At 43.1% G+C, this 16,533-nt stretch overlaps 1 protein-coding gene across 2 annotated transcripts; it reads left to right on the top strand.

Annotated features, from left to right (window-relative positions):
* Nucleotides 1-713: 713 nt before the first annotated feature.
* On the top strand, nucleotides 714-14,533 carry irf2b (interferon regulatory factor 2b). 2 transcript variants are annotated; one of them, XM_056439668.1, is made up of 9 exons: nucleotides 714-935; nucleotides 3,233-3,325; nucleotides 3,424-3,523; nucleotides 4,072-4,248; nucleotides 4,368-4,414; nucleotides 5,743-5,890; nucleotides 6,875-7,027; nucleotides 8,824-8,861; nucleotides 9,786-14,533. In XM_056439668.1, exons 2-9 carry the CDS (start codon nucleotides 3,239-3,241, stop codon nucleotides 10,050-10,052), a joined length of 1,017 nt encoding a protein of 338 aa, XP_056295643.1. In that variant the 5' UTR covers nucleotides 714-935; nucleotides 3,233-3,238; the 3' UTR covers nucleotides 10,053-14,533. The 2 variants fall into 2 exon arrangements, with proteins under 2 accessions (XP_056295643.1, XP_056295645.1); XM_056439670.1 differs by lacking the exon at nucleotides 714-935 and adding an exon at nucleotides 963-1,036.
* The last annotated feature ends 2,000 nt before the right edge of the window (nucleotides 14,534-16,533 follow it).

Raw genomic sequence — 16,533 nt, 5'->3', positions numbered from 1 at the left:
TCCTGAACTTTGACTACATTATCAAAGTAAATAAATACTAAATACGACTAAATGGTATGACAGCAGCCAATTATGTAATATTTACATCTAAAAATAAACAACCTAAGATATCCAATGAGCTATACCAGAAACAAAAACTAAACAGAAATAATAAAAATTAAAAAAAAGACAAAAACCTCATTGCCATACAAGACAATATTACGGTGGCAATGTGATTCCAATATGTATAACACAATACGGCGTGCAATAAAATATATTAGAGTTATTGTAGATTTCTTTCAACCTTTTTACTTTGTTAATATTATTCCTTACTGTTTATTATTTATTTAAAATACTTTTTAAAATTTCCTTTACAATGGCTCTTGTTTGCACTTTCTAAATGTTGCTGTACTCCTGTAAATGTCCCCACTGCATGACTAATATAGGCTGATCTTATCTTAATTGTAGTATCTATATAGGACACAGGTACACAAGGTAATAACATGTTATTTCAAATGGTGCATACAGATAGGGCGACTAGTAACATCTGTCCAGGGATCAGCCTTCTTTCTAACATTACTTTGAATACTACAAAATATATCTATTTATATGCAGGAGCGGCGTCGCGCGTCGGTCGCACCAAGAAATGTGAATCAGAGTGAGACCTCTTCGTCCGGGCGTGCACGCTGCCAAGTGACTTCCGCGACGCTGCTCGGATCGACCCAAAGCGAGAGCACGAGAGCAGGAGGGGGATTTCCAGCTCGAGCCCCCACTTCCCGAAGCAGCCGTTGTTTTGCTTTCGGTCTGGACACAGAAACACAAATAAACGACGGCCGCCGTTTCCTCTTGTTTCACTCCTCGAAAACCGCAAACAACTTCAACTTGTCCGTCTGCAGCGGCGCGTGTTATTGTGACAGCGGCACCGTGAAGGCTTACAGGCCGTCCAAACTGAGCAGGTAGAACATTTGTCTTCTTCATTTCCGCATATTAACGCTGTTGACTCGCGCTGGCACAAGACGTCCCCACAGGGCGACATGACGGCTCGCCACCTCGACGTGTAAGTGAAAGTGTGACTGTCGTTTCTCCGAGCTTTGTTGACTCGCTGCGACGTTTATTTTCACTTTTGCCTCTGCTTGTTTGCGGGTTGCGCTAACTAGCAGCCAGCAGACACCCAGACAGTGAACGTTACCTCCGGGACGTGACCCCTGTCGGACTAGAATATTAAATACTGTGAACAACATTTCCCAGAAGTCACTGCTAATTTTGCTGGGACGTTTTGTTCATATTCAAAAAAAAAAAAATGTGTTAAAGGGACTGTTTTAAAAAATGGTATCAGGTTGACGTTCCTAGAAGTTTTGTAGTTGTAACTGTCACGTGAGGAACAAGTGGACTGGCTTGTTCATGCGGCATTCAGGTGTTCCTGCAGGTGTTGGGAGATCCGAGTGCTGTCAGTAGCCTGCTACTTGAACTGCCCTGCCAGTAAATTATCATGTTTAAGTGGGTTCCTCACACAGTTTGGCTACTGGTGCGATGATCCTACCTGTTGACACTAAGTGAAGGATGCTAAATGTGACTCAGTGCAATCAGAAAATAAACACATTGACACACACCTATCTGTGTGGGTCTGACACTGAGTTAATGACTTATCCTCGTGATTTTATTACCTTTTAAAAAACATTTTAGTTTGCATTGTTTCTGTTTTCACAAGAAAAGCTGGGAAAAAAATGATATCCATTAATTTAAACTAATACAACTCACACTATTTACAGGGTTCGTACGGTCATGGAGAACCTGGAAAAGTCATGGCATTTAAAAATGGTCATTTCCAGGCCTGGAAAAGTCATGGAAAAAACTTAAATCATCAAAGTTTTGGAAAAGTCATGGAAATGTTGTTATAATCACGTGTTCATTTACGCCGAGATTGAAATAATTAATATATTTTTTAAAGAAAGACGCTCAAAATATAAGCCGGCGCAAAATTTTCTAAATTGTTCATGTTTATACCGAGATTTCAGTTTGGTCATGGAAATTTGGTTTAAAGTCATGGAAGTTCATTGGTTAAAATGTGTAAGAACCCTGTATTTATATCACCTCCTTTTTTTCTTCAAAACACCCGTTTAGCCATGTCGATGCAGAGCTGATTATGGCGCCCGTCCTGTAAGCCGGCTGCAGCAGGACGTTTCGACAGGGCAGCGGCTCATGAAAATATGTTTGCGCTTGATGCCGTGCCATGTCACCCTGTCTGACCTGTTCTGGTGTCAGGAGGCAGCGCGTTGGCTCAAACCACCGTGCGCAAGGAGGGTCGGCCTCACTGGGCTGACTGGACTTTGATCATACTGCAGAGATCACGACCTTGCTCTTAAATCAAGAGGGTGGGCGACGTTTTTTTCTTTCTTCGCCCCCTCTGTTTGAGATAAAAAAAACCTGCTGCATTCGCTATCTTCCCTCTTTTTTTCTTTCTTTCGTCGCCTCGCCTTCTAAAATATGTCATGTTCTAAAAAGATGTAACGCAGCCGGACAAAGACGGTCACTTTATTGACTTTATTGGCTGCAGGCGCGGTCAAGATAGTGAGTTCACTTTCATGGGCTTGGCGTTTTTATTATTATCTTTACAGCCCCATATCAAAGCGATGGAACTCTCCCTTTTGTTTAGCTCCTAAAGGGTGGTAGTTTGAATCAAAGCCGACCTGAAAGGCGCAGTGTGTAGGATTAGGCGGCGGCGAGCGAGAGGTTGCAGATAGCGACCGACTGAAACTTCTCCCGAACGTGGAGGGCCCACATCGAGAGCCGGTGTTTGGTTTGTCCTCTCCGGGCTACCGTAGGAACGTGGCGGCCGGCTCCGTGCAGGCGAGACTCACTTTGCATGTAGATGTCGACGCCTCATCTTAAGCTGATCAAGGCACGAGCTGTGCTATTTTTAGGTTAAGCAGCATGTGCTTAAGAAATATACTAAATGATATTCGGTTCGGTTTCGGCCAATGAGATCGCCGTGTCGGCTCGGCGCTGTTCCTTTAATTGGTGTCTCCCTCTCACATTGGTTGACCCAGTAGCCATTATGTTTCACTATTTGTTTTCTTGTTCTAATTACAACCCTGTTTTCTTTTTTCCCCCTCGATGGAAACGAAATTAATATACTATAATATAGAAACTTTTAAAGAGAACACTTGTTGCATATCATTTTAATGTAATCTGTTATCAGTCATACAAATGTTATCTATAATAGATATGTGTGTGTGTGTGTGTGTGCTCTCAGGACACAATGCCAGTAGAGAGAATGAGGATGCGACCTTGGCTTGAGGAACAGATCGATTCCTGTCAGATACCAGGACTCAAATGGGTTAACAAAGTAGGTATAAACAAATACACACGCACACACGCACACACGTACACACAAAGGCTGATATTATTTTTTCCAAGAGCTGACAAAAATGTAAATGTCTCTAGGAAAAGCGAATCTTCCAGATCCCGTGGATGCATGCTGCGCGTCATGGCTGGGACCTGGCGAAAGACGCTCCGCTCTTCATGAGATGGGCCATACATACTGGTAATAAGTATAACCGTATACACTCAGTGGTTCTCCTTTCAGTGGTTTCTCATCTTCATGACGAACCACACACACACACACACACACACACACACACCGCAAAATCAAAGAATCTTCCCATTTAGGAAGAAAAACCAAATGATCCACGTTGTAGGAGTTTCCCATTCAGGTGAGGCCAGAGGAAGCTTCTCTAAAGGTTCTTTAAATAGTCAGTGGGAAATATTATTTATTTATATACCCTTTAGGGCCCAGACCTAGCTTGTTGGTGATGTAAATACTCAAAAGTGTTTATTACATTTAATAACTCCTATTTTTATTTGATAAAGTATGTTTTTTCAAACTATATATATATTTTTATTCTTTGGAAAGGGGGGATGGTGTAAGTATACCAGCTGTTTTCAAACTAAATAATAATAACAACCAAGTCGCAGTCTCGTGTCATAGTAACAATGTAACAATGTTTGTATGGTGTGTTGTACCCAGCAAATACACAGGAGAAAAAACTAGATTTTCTTTTTGACATTTCTCTTGTTTCCATGCGTATGCAGGTAAATTCCAGCTGGGCATAGATCGTCCCGATCCGAAAACGTGGAAGGCCAACTTCCGCTGTGCCATGAACAGCCTGCCGGACATCGAGGAGGTGAAGGACAAGAGCATCAAAAAGGGAACGAATGCCTTCAGAGTCTACAAGATGCTCTCCTCCTCGGAGAGGAGCATGAAGAAAGGTGAGTTCTGCTCCTGTTATAAAAATCACCCACTTTCCCAGATGTGATCTCTCCAGATGCGTTGTGGCTTTTTGAAATAGATTCCTGAGAGGTGTGTTTCTGTCTGTCCGTTCATTTAGGAAAGAAGAAAACGGACAAGGAGGGGAAGCCCAAAGCAACTAAAGAGGTAAACATCCAGGAGCTCAATAACACCTCAACGGGACGTTTACGCACCACATGCCCCTTTTTTTTAAAGCAATGTTTTATTTGCCGTGGCACTGCTGAAGAAGCGGCAGCATGACGGGTCGTAACGACGCCGGAAAAGAAACATTTCGTATTTCTCACCCAGGCCTCCATTAAAATTGTCCTCCAGTCTAGCTTTGTGGCACGTTGGACATCACATGAATATTTAATTTGATTGAGAAAACGTTGCGCTCTCTTTCTTAACCCTTGTGTTGCCTTCGGGTCAATTTGACCCGATTCAATGTTTCACCCTCCTGTCGCCTTCGGGTCAATATGACCCGATTCAATGTTTAACCCGCCTGTTACCTTTATATTTACTAACATATTTTACCCTTGAGGTCAATATGACCCCAGCTATTAAAATCTCCAGAAAATTATTAGAATTAATATTGTTTTCCAAGTTTAAGTGTGAGGTACTTTATGTTTGTTTGTTGACTCCCGAAAGAACACCGACATTAAACATTGAATCGGGTCAAATTGACCCGAAGGCGACAGGAGGGTTAAATATTGAATCGCGTCAAAATGACCCGAAGGCAACACAAGGGTTAAAGCAGAGCACAATTATTACTTATATGAAGGATGCCCTCTGGGTTCCCACATGACAGACATTTGCCAGAAGAGGCACTAAACCTTCTTCTTCTTCCTCATCCTCATGGTTCTGTCTCTCCAAGCGATGCACGAGTAAAAACCAGTCGCCGGAACTTCCAGTCGCTGCTTTAAGAGTCCTGAATATTAACCTTTCTCTCGGCCATTTTCAATTCCCCATTGCTTAAATTTAACGGAATGACGGATTATTCTTAAAACCACAAAGACATCGGCTTATTAAAATATGCGTTTGAGGAGTGAACCAAGTGCTTGTTTAACGTTTGGCAAGTTTAGTCCAGTTTGGGCAGGGTAAATCACTTGTTTACATGCCTGACATACTCCAGATGTCGGGTTGTGTCCTGATCTGGTCTTGGCTGGAATCAGTGTATGTTCATAAGCCTCACTTAGAAGTATTTTTGTCGAGCTAAATACCGGTTCACACAACTCTCATGCGTCCTGTATGAGAGATGTGTGATCAGGCCTGTGCACTCGCTCACTACATCCCTGCTCTTTAATTCGGTTCTCATTAGCACAGTTGAAATGTAACGACGTGATTATCTCAGGGACACCGTGTTTTATTTGGCATGTACTGCTTGTACAGATGTGTCCATCGCAGCACACGTCTGCTCCTGGAACACTTCTGTACATGTTTATCGATCCTCTTTCTCCACTTCCTGCCCTGATCAGTCTTCACAGCAGGCAGCGTCTCCGTCGCCAGACAGGACTCCTCCCGACACTCACGTGGGAGCCATTGACTACACCATGCAGGACATCTTCAAAACGGAAGTGATCAAAGAGGAGCCGCGAGAGTTCACCATGACGGACAGCGCCTCAGGTTCTACACTATTCTTCTTCATGAATGTGTTTCTGGATTTTCAGTCGTACTGCACTTTGAGGCCTATTTTATATTTCTGCTTATAGCACAATACCTATTTAGATATATGTATGTGTGTATGTATATATATATATATATATATATATATATAGATGTCTGTGTGTGTGTATGTATATACAGGACTGTCTCAGAAAATTAGAATATTGTGATAAAGTTCTTTATTTTCTGTAATGCAATTAAAAAAACAAAAATGTCATGCATTCTGGATTCATTACAAATCAACTGAAATATTGCAAGCCTTTTATTCTTTTAATATGGCTGATTATGGCTTACAGCTTAAGAAAACTCTAAAATCCTATCTCATAAAATTTTAATATTTCCTCAGACCAAGTAAAAAAAAAAGATTTATAACAGCTGAGTGTTTGTCAAGGCTCAGGAAACCCTTGCAGGTGTTTCGAGTTAATTAGACAATTCAAGTGATTTGTTTAATACCCTACTAGTATACTTTTTCATGATATTCTAATATTTAGAGATAGGATATTTGAGTTTTCTTAAGCTGTAAGCCATAATCAGCAATATTAAAAGAATAAAAGGCTTGCAATATTTCAGTTGATTTGTAATGAATCCAGAATGCATGACATTTTTGTTTTTTTAATTGCATTGCAGAAAATAAAGAACTTCATCACAATATTCTAATTTTCTGAGAGTCCTGTATATATATATATTATATATGTTTTTTATATATATATATATGTTTATATTCATACACTTGCATACATACATTTTTAAAGCTGTGTTTTGATTTTATAGCTATTGAATAATTGTTTTGGTCTGTGGATATCGTCGTTCTATCTTATCAGTGGGTGGATGTGTAACTAGATCTTTCCACATACTTAAGATATATCCATCAATGATTACTTTCCAGGGCTACAGTGAATTCATGTCTTCAGCCCCTCATAACAGCTCCGGTATGTCTCTGCTTAGCCATTCACAGCTCAGTAGAAGACGACGTGATGAGCGGCGAGCAGCTGCCATTTGTCTGTCAAACCATCGAAGTGACCACTGAGAACGAAGAGCAGACTGTGAGCTCCTCCCACTCGTACCCGCTCCAGATCTCTCCTGTGTCTTCATGCGGCGGTGAGACAACACACACATAAACACACACTTGCGCGTCGTGGTTCACCGCATTGTTGTTATGATAAGGAGCATAACTAGGTTGGTGCCATGGATGCAGTCCAAGTTATTGAGAACCAGTTCTGAGCACAGTAACGGAGCGTAGTGGCTCCCATGCTTACATAGCTGCAGCTTTCTAGGTGTGTGTGTGTGTGTGTGTGAGTGAGTAATCTGACTCACACACAGTCAAGTGTAAATCAGTTCTGATTATTATTGGTTTTCAGTTTTAAAGCAAGTAAAACAACAACATCTGAACCACAATCTGATGGTGACATGAAGTGTTGATATCTGACATCATCCCCGATTCCAACATCCACATAAAGTTTCCGCATGTGATGCAGTGCCCACATCTGATCTTTAGAAAATCAGCTGAATGTTGCAAATAGCCAACAGTCGTGAAACAGAAAAGACAATCGTGAATGTAAACACTGATTTAGGCTGACTTGTCAGGCTTGTAGTTTATAGTCAATGATAAAATAAGCTCTGTAAAATAATAGGAAAATAAATATGGAAATACAAAGAGGAATAAATAATAATAATTTAAAAAAAGGGGAATTATATAGACAAATAACCAGATGTAAATTAATACATTTCATTTCTAAAAAATAAATGAAATGCATTAATTTGTTCGTATATATATATATATATATATATATATATAGCAAATAATTTACTATTACTAGTTTTGAGTACATTTGAAATCAATCTATTTGTTCTTATATCATGCAATTTACTTATTATTACCCTTTTATTTTGCCCTATTCTCTTCCGTACTGCTTATGCTCTCCCTTGGAGGGCCAAGCTGTCAATCGACTGGCTTCGGGCGGGTCTTCCTGCCCAGGCTGAGGAGTCCGTTCCTGCACATGTAAATCTTTTTAGCGGAGACAGGAAGAAAATGCAACTTGGACCTTCGCAGCTTAATGATTTATATTACGCTAATGATAATATAGTTAACTGTAGTGAAGTACCGCATATAATGTGAAATGACTGCTGTCTCTGGTAAAGAGATCCATAACAATGCATGCTCTCTGAATAACATTTCCACCCTGAGATCTGTTGATCTCGCATCACAATGTGTATCCATTTCATTCTTTTCTCTTCCCCAACCAGTCATTCAGGCCCAGTGGCTTCTATCACTCCACAGCTTCAATCATTCCATCTGTCGTTCCTTGACTTTGTCTCTCACTTCTTTTATTTTTTTTCTCCATCGCTACCATGGCTTGAAGCCTCTGGCTTCAATTTATAATTACCTTTGCATTGAAAATGCGGAAGGTTATGTTTTGATCGCCGTGTATTTGTATGCGTGCGTGCGTGTTATTCGCATAAGTAAAAAAAAGTATGAAACCGAATCGCATGAAATTTGGTGGGATGATTGGTTATTATCCGGGGACCATTTGATTAGATGTTGGGATCGATCGGGTCAAAGGTCAAGGTCATGAAAAGGTCAAAATCTTATTTTTACCATAGCGCGGTCAATCTCTTTCCAATTGGCATGCAACTAATGCCAACATGTTCATAATTCAATGCCCACTCTTGTGATATGCGAAGGTATGCGCTCTACCGAGTGCCCGTCCTAGTTATCCATGTTTCCCTTCTTTTCTTTAAATATTTTAGTTCTTTACATTCAACATCTACGTATTTTTCTTCCTCCCTTATGGATGTAATAAAATATGACTTGTTGCCCTGAATTCTAATGTATTAACTGCCGATCTGGGCCTTTTAAAAATATATATAAACATATATATTCCTTATTTCCGCAGGGAGCGACACAGACAGCGACACAGAAGACACCAAAGACGTGAGTGTCCCTTTATACACACTTATTATATACATGAAGGAAAGAGTGATGCATTAATTATTAACTGCTCTGTTCTTCGGATAAACAGGTTCTTACCTGCTCCAACCCTACTGCCGAAACAGGGTGTGTGTGTGTGTGTGTGTGTGTGTTCCTTCCTGTAATGTTGCGAGAGACTGAGAAAAGGGAGGGCCTTGTATCTGTCAAACATTAACAGTTTGATCTGAGGTTGTCCTTTGCAGTACATTGTACCCTCAGTGAACACACGCGCATGCACACAGACACACACACACACACACACACACACACACACACACACACTCCGACACACTACAAGATAGATAAGAGCCCTGTACTTGTACCACTGATAATGGGTAATGTAGCAACATTTACTTCAAATCCTGATAGAGAGATATATCTATCTCTCTGCATTTAAAAACAATAAGCAGTGTATTGTAGTATTGTTCCTGGATCACAGAGGCGCTGACTCGGCACTACTGTGTGTGTGTTTCACCACAACATGCGTCAGATATTAGCCTCTGGGGATCCTGCCTGTGATTTTGGCCCACGCACCTCATCTCCTTCTTCTTTAACTTTTTATTTTGCATTTTCCACACACATTAGTCCTTGACATTGAGAAAATAAATAATAATAATAATAATAAACAAATAAAATAAAATCATAAAATCAGCACACATACACACCCGCCCAACATTCCCACCCATCCCTTCCCACATGTTGATACTTAAACATCTACCCTCCAAGAGTAGGACCCAATGAGGAGGGAGGGAAGGACCGAACAATCAAACTAAATACAACCAAATGATGAGCATTAAATGCAAAATAAAATAACTCAAGAAAAGTAAAAGACATTAATGTGAATCTCCTTCTTCTTCTCCCTTTTTAAAAAATTGTTTTGACCGACAGGTCGGCGCAGGCTGGGGGCGGGACTACAGCACATCAGTCCTCAGGCTACCCACGTGTCCTCTGCCCGGCATGGCCAGCTTCGTCAGCGCCAGCAAGCCCAACTTCCGGGTGACCAGCACGCGAGACCCGGAGCCGCTCATCAGCTACCACACCGACGGCTGGCTGCCGGACTACGGCCAGAACTCTCACGCGTCGGCCGAGGCCAGCCACGCGCACGAGATGCGCGCCAGTGTCATCATGAAAACCTCGGACGTGGCTCCCTCCTGACCTCTGACCCCCGGACGAGGGCGTGTCAGCGCCGCTTCCAGGGCATAGGAACGACAGAACACGAGATACTGATATCAGAGAAACTGATGTGCAGCCCGACGAGCTTCAGATATCTTTTGATATAATTGAAGCGTCTGTCGAAGCGACGGAGTCTCCCCGTCGTCCGACTGGCGTCGACCTCAACGTTTATTGTTCCGCACCCGTTTGGCTGCGGAGGGTGTGCGTGATGCACGCGTGTGCGAGCGTAGGATCATGTGGAATTCACGGTCGCACCACCCGCGTTTTGGACCCGACACTTAAATTATGCCCGATGAAAGAAATGTGCCACATTTATGTAAATGAAAGAAAAGTGGCTTTTAGTTATTATTATGAGTCGTGGAGGTTTGAAACGACATCCTCTCACCCATCTGCTGTTTTTAGTCGTGTCCAGTCTCCGGTCAAACGAACGGCTCCTCAAAGGAAGTTTGTTTCGTTTGATTTTTTTACAAATCTCCCGTCCTAAAAGGAACAGATCGGCTGCCGTCTAAAGAGTGCTGTGAGCAGCAGCAGCGGCGGGAGACTGACAATCAATCCTGGAGCCCTGATTGGCCCCCTGCAGTGGAGAGAAGGCGGGTGTGTGCGTGAGTGCGTGCATGTGTGTGTGTGTGTGTGTGTGTCTGCAGAACCTCAGGACAATGTAATCCGCCAACAGGCAGACGGAGCGAATGACGGACGCACAGACTGAACGATGCACTCACGTGTTCTCCTTCATCCTCGGCCTCCTGCCGTTCATAATTTACAAAGCTCATATGTATGTGTAGCTTCAGCACCTTAGAGAGAGAGAGAGAGAGAGAGCACAGACGAGCAGGAGGCTTTCAGGGATCGAGTTTGTGGCACTTAAGCGCAGAGGAGTCTTTGTGCGCACTCTGTACGAGTCTCGTGTGTGTGTGTGTGTGTGTCGGAGTGTTTGTGCGGAAGCTCACTGGGTCTTGAGGAAGGAGACTGAATCTCAAGGTTCCAGACGTTGTAACTTGAGGAACGGTCGCGCTGCTCATTTAAAGGGAATGTCTCGCGGCGACGGCGTGGAACAGGAGCGTCTGGTTTTGAGGGGACGTCGTCAGCCGAGAGCCCGGTTCTGTCGTTTCCCTTTTTGTTGTTCACAGTCCGATCTCTCGGCTCAGAACTTCCCCCGTTTCCCAGTCGACTGACGCACGAGTCTTCCCTTTTGGTTTGTTCTCATCCTCTCCAGCTCAGGGCCCCTCGCCTCAACCGGGACGACTTTAAAGATATGCGATGTTCTTTCGAGGCCTTGAACTCAACCGTGTGCACAGAACGATGAACTTCGGGCACAACGTGGAAAGCCGACCGTCTGTTTGTACGAGGTATTATCAGAGCAGGCTGGCCGGTTTTTAATATTGCTCAGCGACATATGAATTTATTCCAAAAAAAGAGATATGAACCGCGTGTCAAGTTATGACTTCTGAGGGCATCAGAAACGCGACTCGTGTGAGCAGCTAGCGGGCTAAAGGCGCAGTCCTCGCTCCGCCTCCCCGCAGAGCTCCAAACAGGAAGTTCCTGCAGGAAAAGCCAACGGGGCGAATAGGAATCTGGCGCGGTTTTTCGAACCGAACCACGAGAGAGACGCACACCGGACGCACATCACTGTTTCAGAGACGCGTCGGAATCTCGCTCGATGGACGCTTCCCTCCCTGTGCCTTGGGATTTGTTTTAGTCCACGTGGTTCCACTCTCTCCTTCGATCGTGATGTCAACGTCTGCCTTTTATATATATATTTTTTTCCTTTTTTCTCTTCTTCTTTTCAACCCATGCGGTTTAAGTCTTGGCCAACGTTGTCATGGTGATCGCATCCTCCCTGAAGCTGGATATTTTAGATATTTGCACAACTCGTAGGTCGTGAAGCTCAACGGGCCTGATGACCGGGCGTTGCTCCGCACACACGGCAGCCCCCCCCCCCCCACTTATCGGGCCTTTTAACGCGGCGGCACGGGGCCGCAGAACGCAAGGAATCACTCAAGTGCACTTACAAGTAGAGTCCGTATATGGGACGTCGTTTTCGCCAAAGATTGGATGTCGACAATACATATATATATATATGAATGTTTTCAGGGGGGGGGGGGGCTTTTTGCTTTCTTCAAATCAGTGCCCAGTGGAAGCCGAGGTGCGTCTCCGAGGAAAACGTCAAAGAAGAGAACCCGCGACGACGCCACTGTTTGTCCGTCTGTCTGTACGACTTGTGAATCCACATGTACATCTGAATAAAGACTGGGTTTTTTATTTATTCTGAGGCGTCTGGGCTTTAGGGCGTTTTTTATGCGCTGCTCCAAGATCAGAGTCCACCTTTTTTATGGCTCGCGAGATTTCTCGTGAACTTCCGTTGAGGAAGCGAAAAAGGTTGGAAGGTGTGTTTCTTTACCGGAATAAAAAACAGAACGGGGCGAAAGCTCGGCTCGATCGAGAAAAATAAGTCTTGTTGCCGAGGTGTGCGAGTTACTGCGTGTAGCGGCGGCAAAGAAGACGAAAGAGCCGTGTGTGTGTGTGATCTGAGGGGGAAACACTCATTTTGTGGTTCAGCATCTTTTCAGAGCGGATGTCTCCTCGTTACACACACACACACACACACACAGCTCATTCCGGTTGAACCGAAACACTCGGCTGCCGCTTCAGTTTCAGTTGCTGTTTCTCGCTCCACTTCCTGTTTGCCTCCGAGGACCTCCACGGACGGCCCACCAGTTGCCTTGACAACTGGCGAGCCTCCTGCCGTTAGTCGTGGCGCACAGTGTGTGTGTGTGTTCGCGGGTCTCGTGTCTGCCGCGTTGTGTGCGTCCACAGGCCTCCTATTTTCACATCTGCACCACAAACCTTCAGTCTCCTCAGAAAGTCCCCTCTCTTCTTTCTATTCCCAGTCCTCCCAACGTTGGTCCTCCTTTAAGAACGAGCACTTCTCACTGGACAATGTCACAGTTGATGGCCGTGTCATTATGCAACGGCGTTGCGCAATGACAATAAATCAACGTTGAACCTTGAATTATCTTGACAGCGAGCTCAAGTTCAACCCGTTGCTGTCATGTTCAACACCGTCACAAAAACACGCCGAGAGGACAAATGTAGCCACATATATGATTTACAGGGTTTCGTACGGTCATGGAAAACCTGGAAAAGTCATGGAATTTTAAAATGGTAATTTCCAGGCCTGGAAAAGTTATACTTGAATCACAAAAGTTTTGGAAAAGTCATGGAAATTTGTTATATTCACATGTTCATTTACGTCGAGTTTAAAATAATTCATATGTTTTTGAAAGGAAGACTCAAATTATAAGCAGTCATACGCCAAGTCCAAACAGATGGATTTGCACATAAAGGATAATAGTTTGATTAAAAGAATAAACATTTATATAAGTGTTTCTAAGAATAAACATGTATAGTAATGTTTATTCTTTTAATCAAACTATTGTCTCATTTGTTTCATTTAAGGTATATTGTATGCTTTGTAATTCTCATTGTTTGAATACTACATTTTCAAAAGGTTTTCATGTACACACCGAGATTTCAGTTTGGTCATAGAAATTTGGTTGAAAGTCATGGAAAAGTCCTGGAATCCCATTAGTCAACATGTGTACGAACCCTGGATTTAGTCATCAGGTAAATGTCCTGCAAACAGCTGGTAGTCGGCTCTGCAGTGGCGCCTCACTCCTGCCATCTTGTGTCCAAAAAGTAAACTTGCAGCTTTATTTATGTTGGATGTTGAATTGTTTGTGTGTGTGTATACAGGGTTTTTCCTGGGTCAAAATGGGTCTTCGGTGCTCCCAACATTTTTTTTTTGCGCGCTGTGCGCGAACGGTCTATGTTGCCGTTTCACCGTAGCAGACATCTATGTATTTTTCCCCCCCCCCCCATAAATTATGGAAGCAATGCTTGAGGAAATCATTTTGCTAAAATAGATAGGCTAATAAATTGACAATTAGAGATGCACCGATCAGGTTTTTTGGTGCCGATCACTGAAATCAGTATCTGCCGATCCGATAATACCGATCACGGTGTCGATTGAAGCATTCTATTTATTGTGTAGCATTATTGCCTAGGACTATGAGGAAATACATATATAAAGCACCTCAAACATTAAAGAAATTACAGATTTCTTTAAACTTTTAGGACTTTTACTTTGAAAAACTTCCAAATTGATACATTAAAGTTGTTTGATTGCTATTGTAGGGGATTTCAGATATGTATGGAACACATCTGCATTATTCATTTCCTGGAACTCTTGGGGAAATCTATTTACAGGACTTTTTTAACATACAAAAGTCTGACTTATTTTTATAAACTCTTCCTTGGTACAGTAAACATGTTTTAATGTTAGCATAATTTAAGCTAAATCTCAGAAACGATCTCTAAAGATACAAAATCAGTTCATTGTTTACTTTTATATGTTCGTGTATGATTTGTCGACATCTTATTTTGATAAACGGATGTTGTTTCACGTGGTTCTTTCCGCTAACTTAGCAAAACCGGATGTTGTCACATAAATCCTTCCGCTAACGTTATCAAAACCCTCGCGCGCTCCCGATCGAATGCGTTTACCGTGAGCATCAGTCTCTAGGGGCTCAGACATGTGAGAGTCGGCTGAGTCGACCCAGAGATTCAACTCGGGGGACGGGGACGCCGCTCGGTGGTGAGGATCCCCTCGTGGACCTCTCACTCTGCGGCCCTCGCCGGGCGCATCTTCTCCGTTGCGGTGCGCGGCGATTGAAACGTCTCTGATAGTTTTTCTCGCAGATGTTACGTCATCTGATCGGCCAAGGTTGATACGCCGTTTTGAGAGCGCCGATCAAAACCGATAATGGGAATATTGGCCGATATGGATCGGCGCCGATCAGATCGGTGCATCCCTATATAGTCCAGGTGTATTCGTGCACGTCGGGCTGTTGAGTGATCAGCAGCTGGCCGCTCTGTCCATTCGCGCACCTCACAGTTGCGTATTGACCAGACAAGAAGACACCTTATTAACTCGATTACTATTGATCCAAACAGAACGAGGTTTCGGCTGTAGCCTACTTGAAACATACTATTGAGAACATATTCGCTGACATGCACGTGATGAACACAGTTTTTGTTGTTGTTTTTTTCCATCGCGGACTTTTTTTTGCCTTAGGCGCTCGGGATTTGTCATAGGCGCTCGGGAAAACGGCGTAGGCGCGCGCCCAAATGTTCTCTATGCAGGAGAAACCCTGGTATATATATACACACACACACAAACAATTCAAAATAAAGTAATTATATTTAAAGGATAATGAAAAGAGCAGGGTTGTCATATTTTGTTTGACCACAAAATAATTTACAGTGAATAATTGGATTACTCATGAGCAAGAACAGCTGATGTGGTGACGTCATCAAGTAAACTGCTGTTCCAATCGCAGAAAGACCGTCCTCCCGCCCTCCCGTCCTCCCGTCCTTTGGAGTCTGGACTCCCCCAAGACCAGACTCCAAAAGAACACAAGTCTGTACTCTGTGGACTTGGAATTGAGAAATGGCTAGAGATAAACGCAGGGCTCTCAAGTTTTGAAGACAGGCAAGAGTGACATTTCCATCAGCACCCCCCCCCCCCCCCCCCGCAGAACGAAATGTTCTGATATTTTCGTCAGTCGCGCGCAATTCCAGGATGCTTTATTTTCATTGGTTGCTGGATTAAATCTTACCCAGATACGGTTTTTTTTCTGATTGGCTATTGTGTAGCCCTTTTTTTTTTTTGATTGGCTGATAAGTGGCTCCTCACAGCAGAACTCCAGGGGAGCGCTTGATTCCTCCACGGTGAGGGCAGCGCGGCCAGCTCATGTTTGCGCGCGGCACATTAAAACATTAAATAGCCGAGAGTTTTTTTCAGCGTGAGAAATACGATGTGTGGCGGGAGTGCGTGACTTAAGACCGACATGCGTGAGTCTCACGCTCAATGCGTGACACTTGAGAGCCCTGTAAACGCCCATGGTATAGGACAGTGCAACCCTGTATCACAAAAATTACGTTCCCCCAGACCTAAAATGCAATTTGCAGTTACGTTTGACTGAAACGTATTTCTCTCCAAATTACGTTTGACTGAAACGTATTTCTCTCCAGATTACGTTTGTATTTGACGTATTATAATAACAAATACGTCTCTGATCAACGTATCTTTGCCGTTTGTTATCTCTCTTTTCTACAATGCTGTTATGAATTGTAAAAAGCGTCATCTAGTCTTATTTATTATTATGTTATATATGTTGTTTCGCCTGCGTATTCTGACAGCAATAAGCGTTGTCGGATCATATGAATTGGCGTGAAGACTTGCTGCTGGTGACTCTCCTTTATTTTCTTTTTTTAGGTGACAATACATTAATTAAAACTCGTAAACTATCACCACCTCATCACCACCTTAACAGAGTCAGTCCCATACGGGTCAAATCAACTATTAAACTTGTTATAAAATGCGCATCTGTCCGTAATCTATACC

Source organism: Pseudoliparis swirei, chromosome 19 (assembly GCF_029220125.1).
Source record: "Pseudoliparis swirei isolate HS2019 ecotype Mariana Trench chromosome 19, NWPU_hadal_v1, whole genome shotgun sequence".
Lineage (NCBI taxonomy): Eukaryota > Metazoa > Chordata > Actinopteri > Perciformes > Liparidae > Pseudoliparis > Pseudoliparis swirei.
The sequence above is the reverse complement of the archived record's forward strand: the minus strand, read 5'-3'. Positions and strand labels throughout refer to the sequence as shown.

What these genes read in the sequence shown, in the direction of transcription:
- irf2b (XM_056439668.1), top strand. Translation starts at nt 3,239, where the DNA reads ATGCCAGTAGAGAGAATGAGGATGCGACCTTGGCTTGAGGAACAGATC. An exon ending in GACTCAAATGGGTTAACAAA is followed by an intron (nt 3,326 to 3,423) that starts GTAGGTATAAAC and finishes AAATGTCTCTAG; the next exon opens with GAAAAGCGAATCTTCCAGAT. An exon ending in GGAGAGGAGCATGAAGAAAG is followed by an intron (nt 4,249 to 4,367) that starts GTGAGTTCTGCT and finishes CCGTTCATTTAG; the next exon opens with GAAAGAAGAAAACGGACAAG.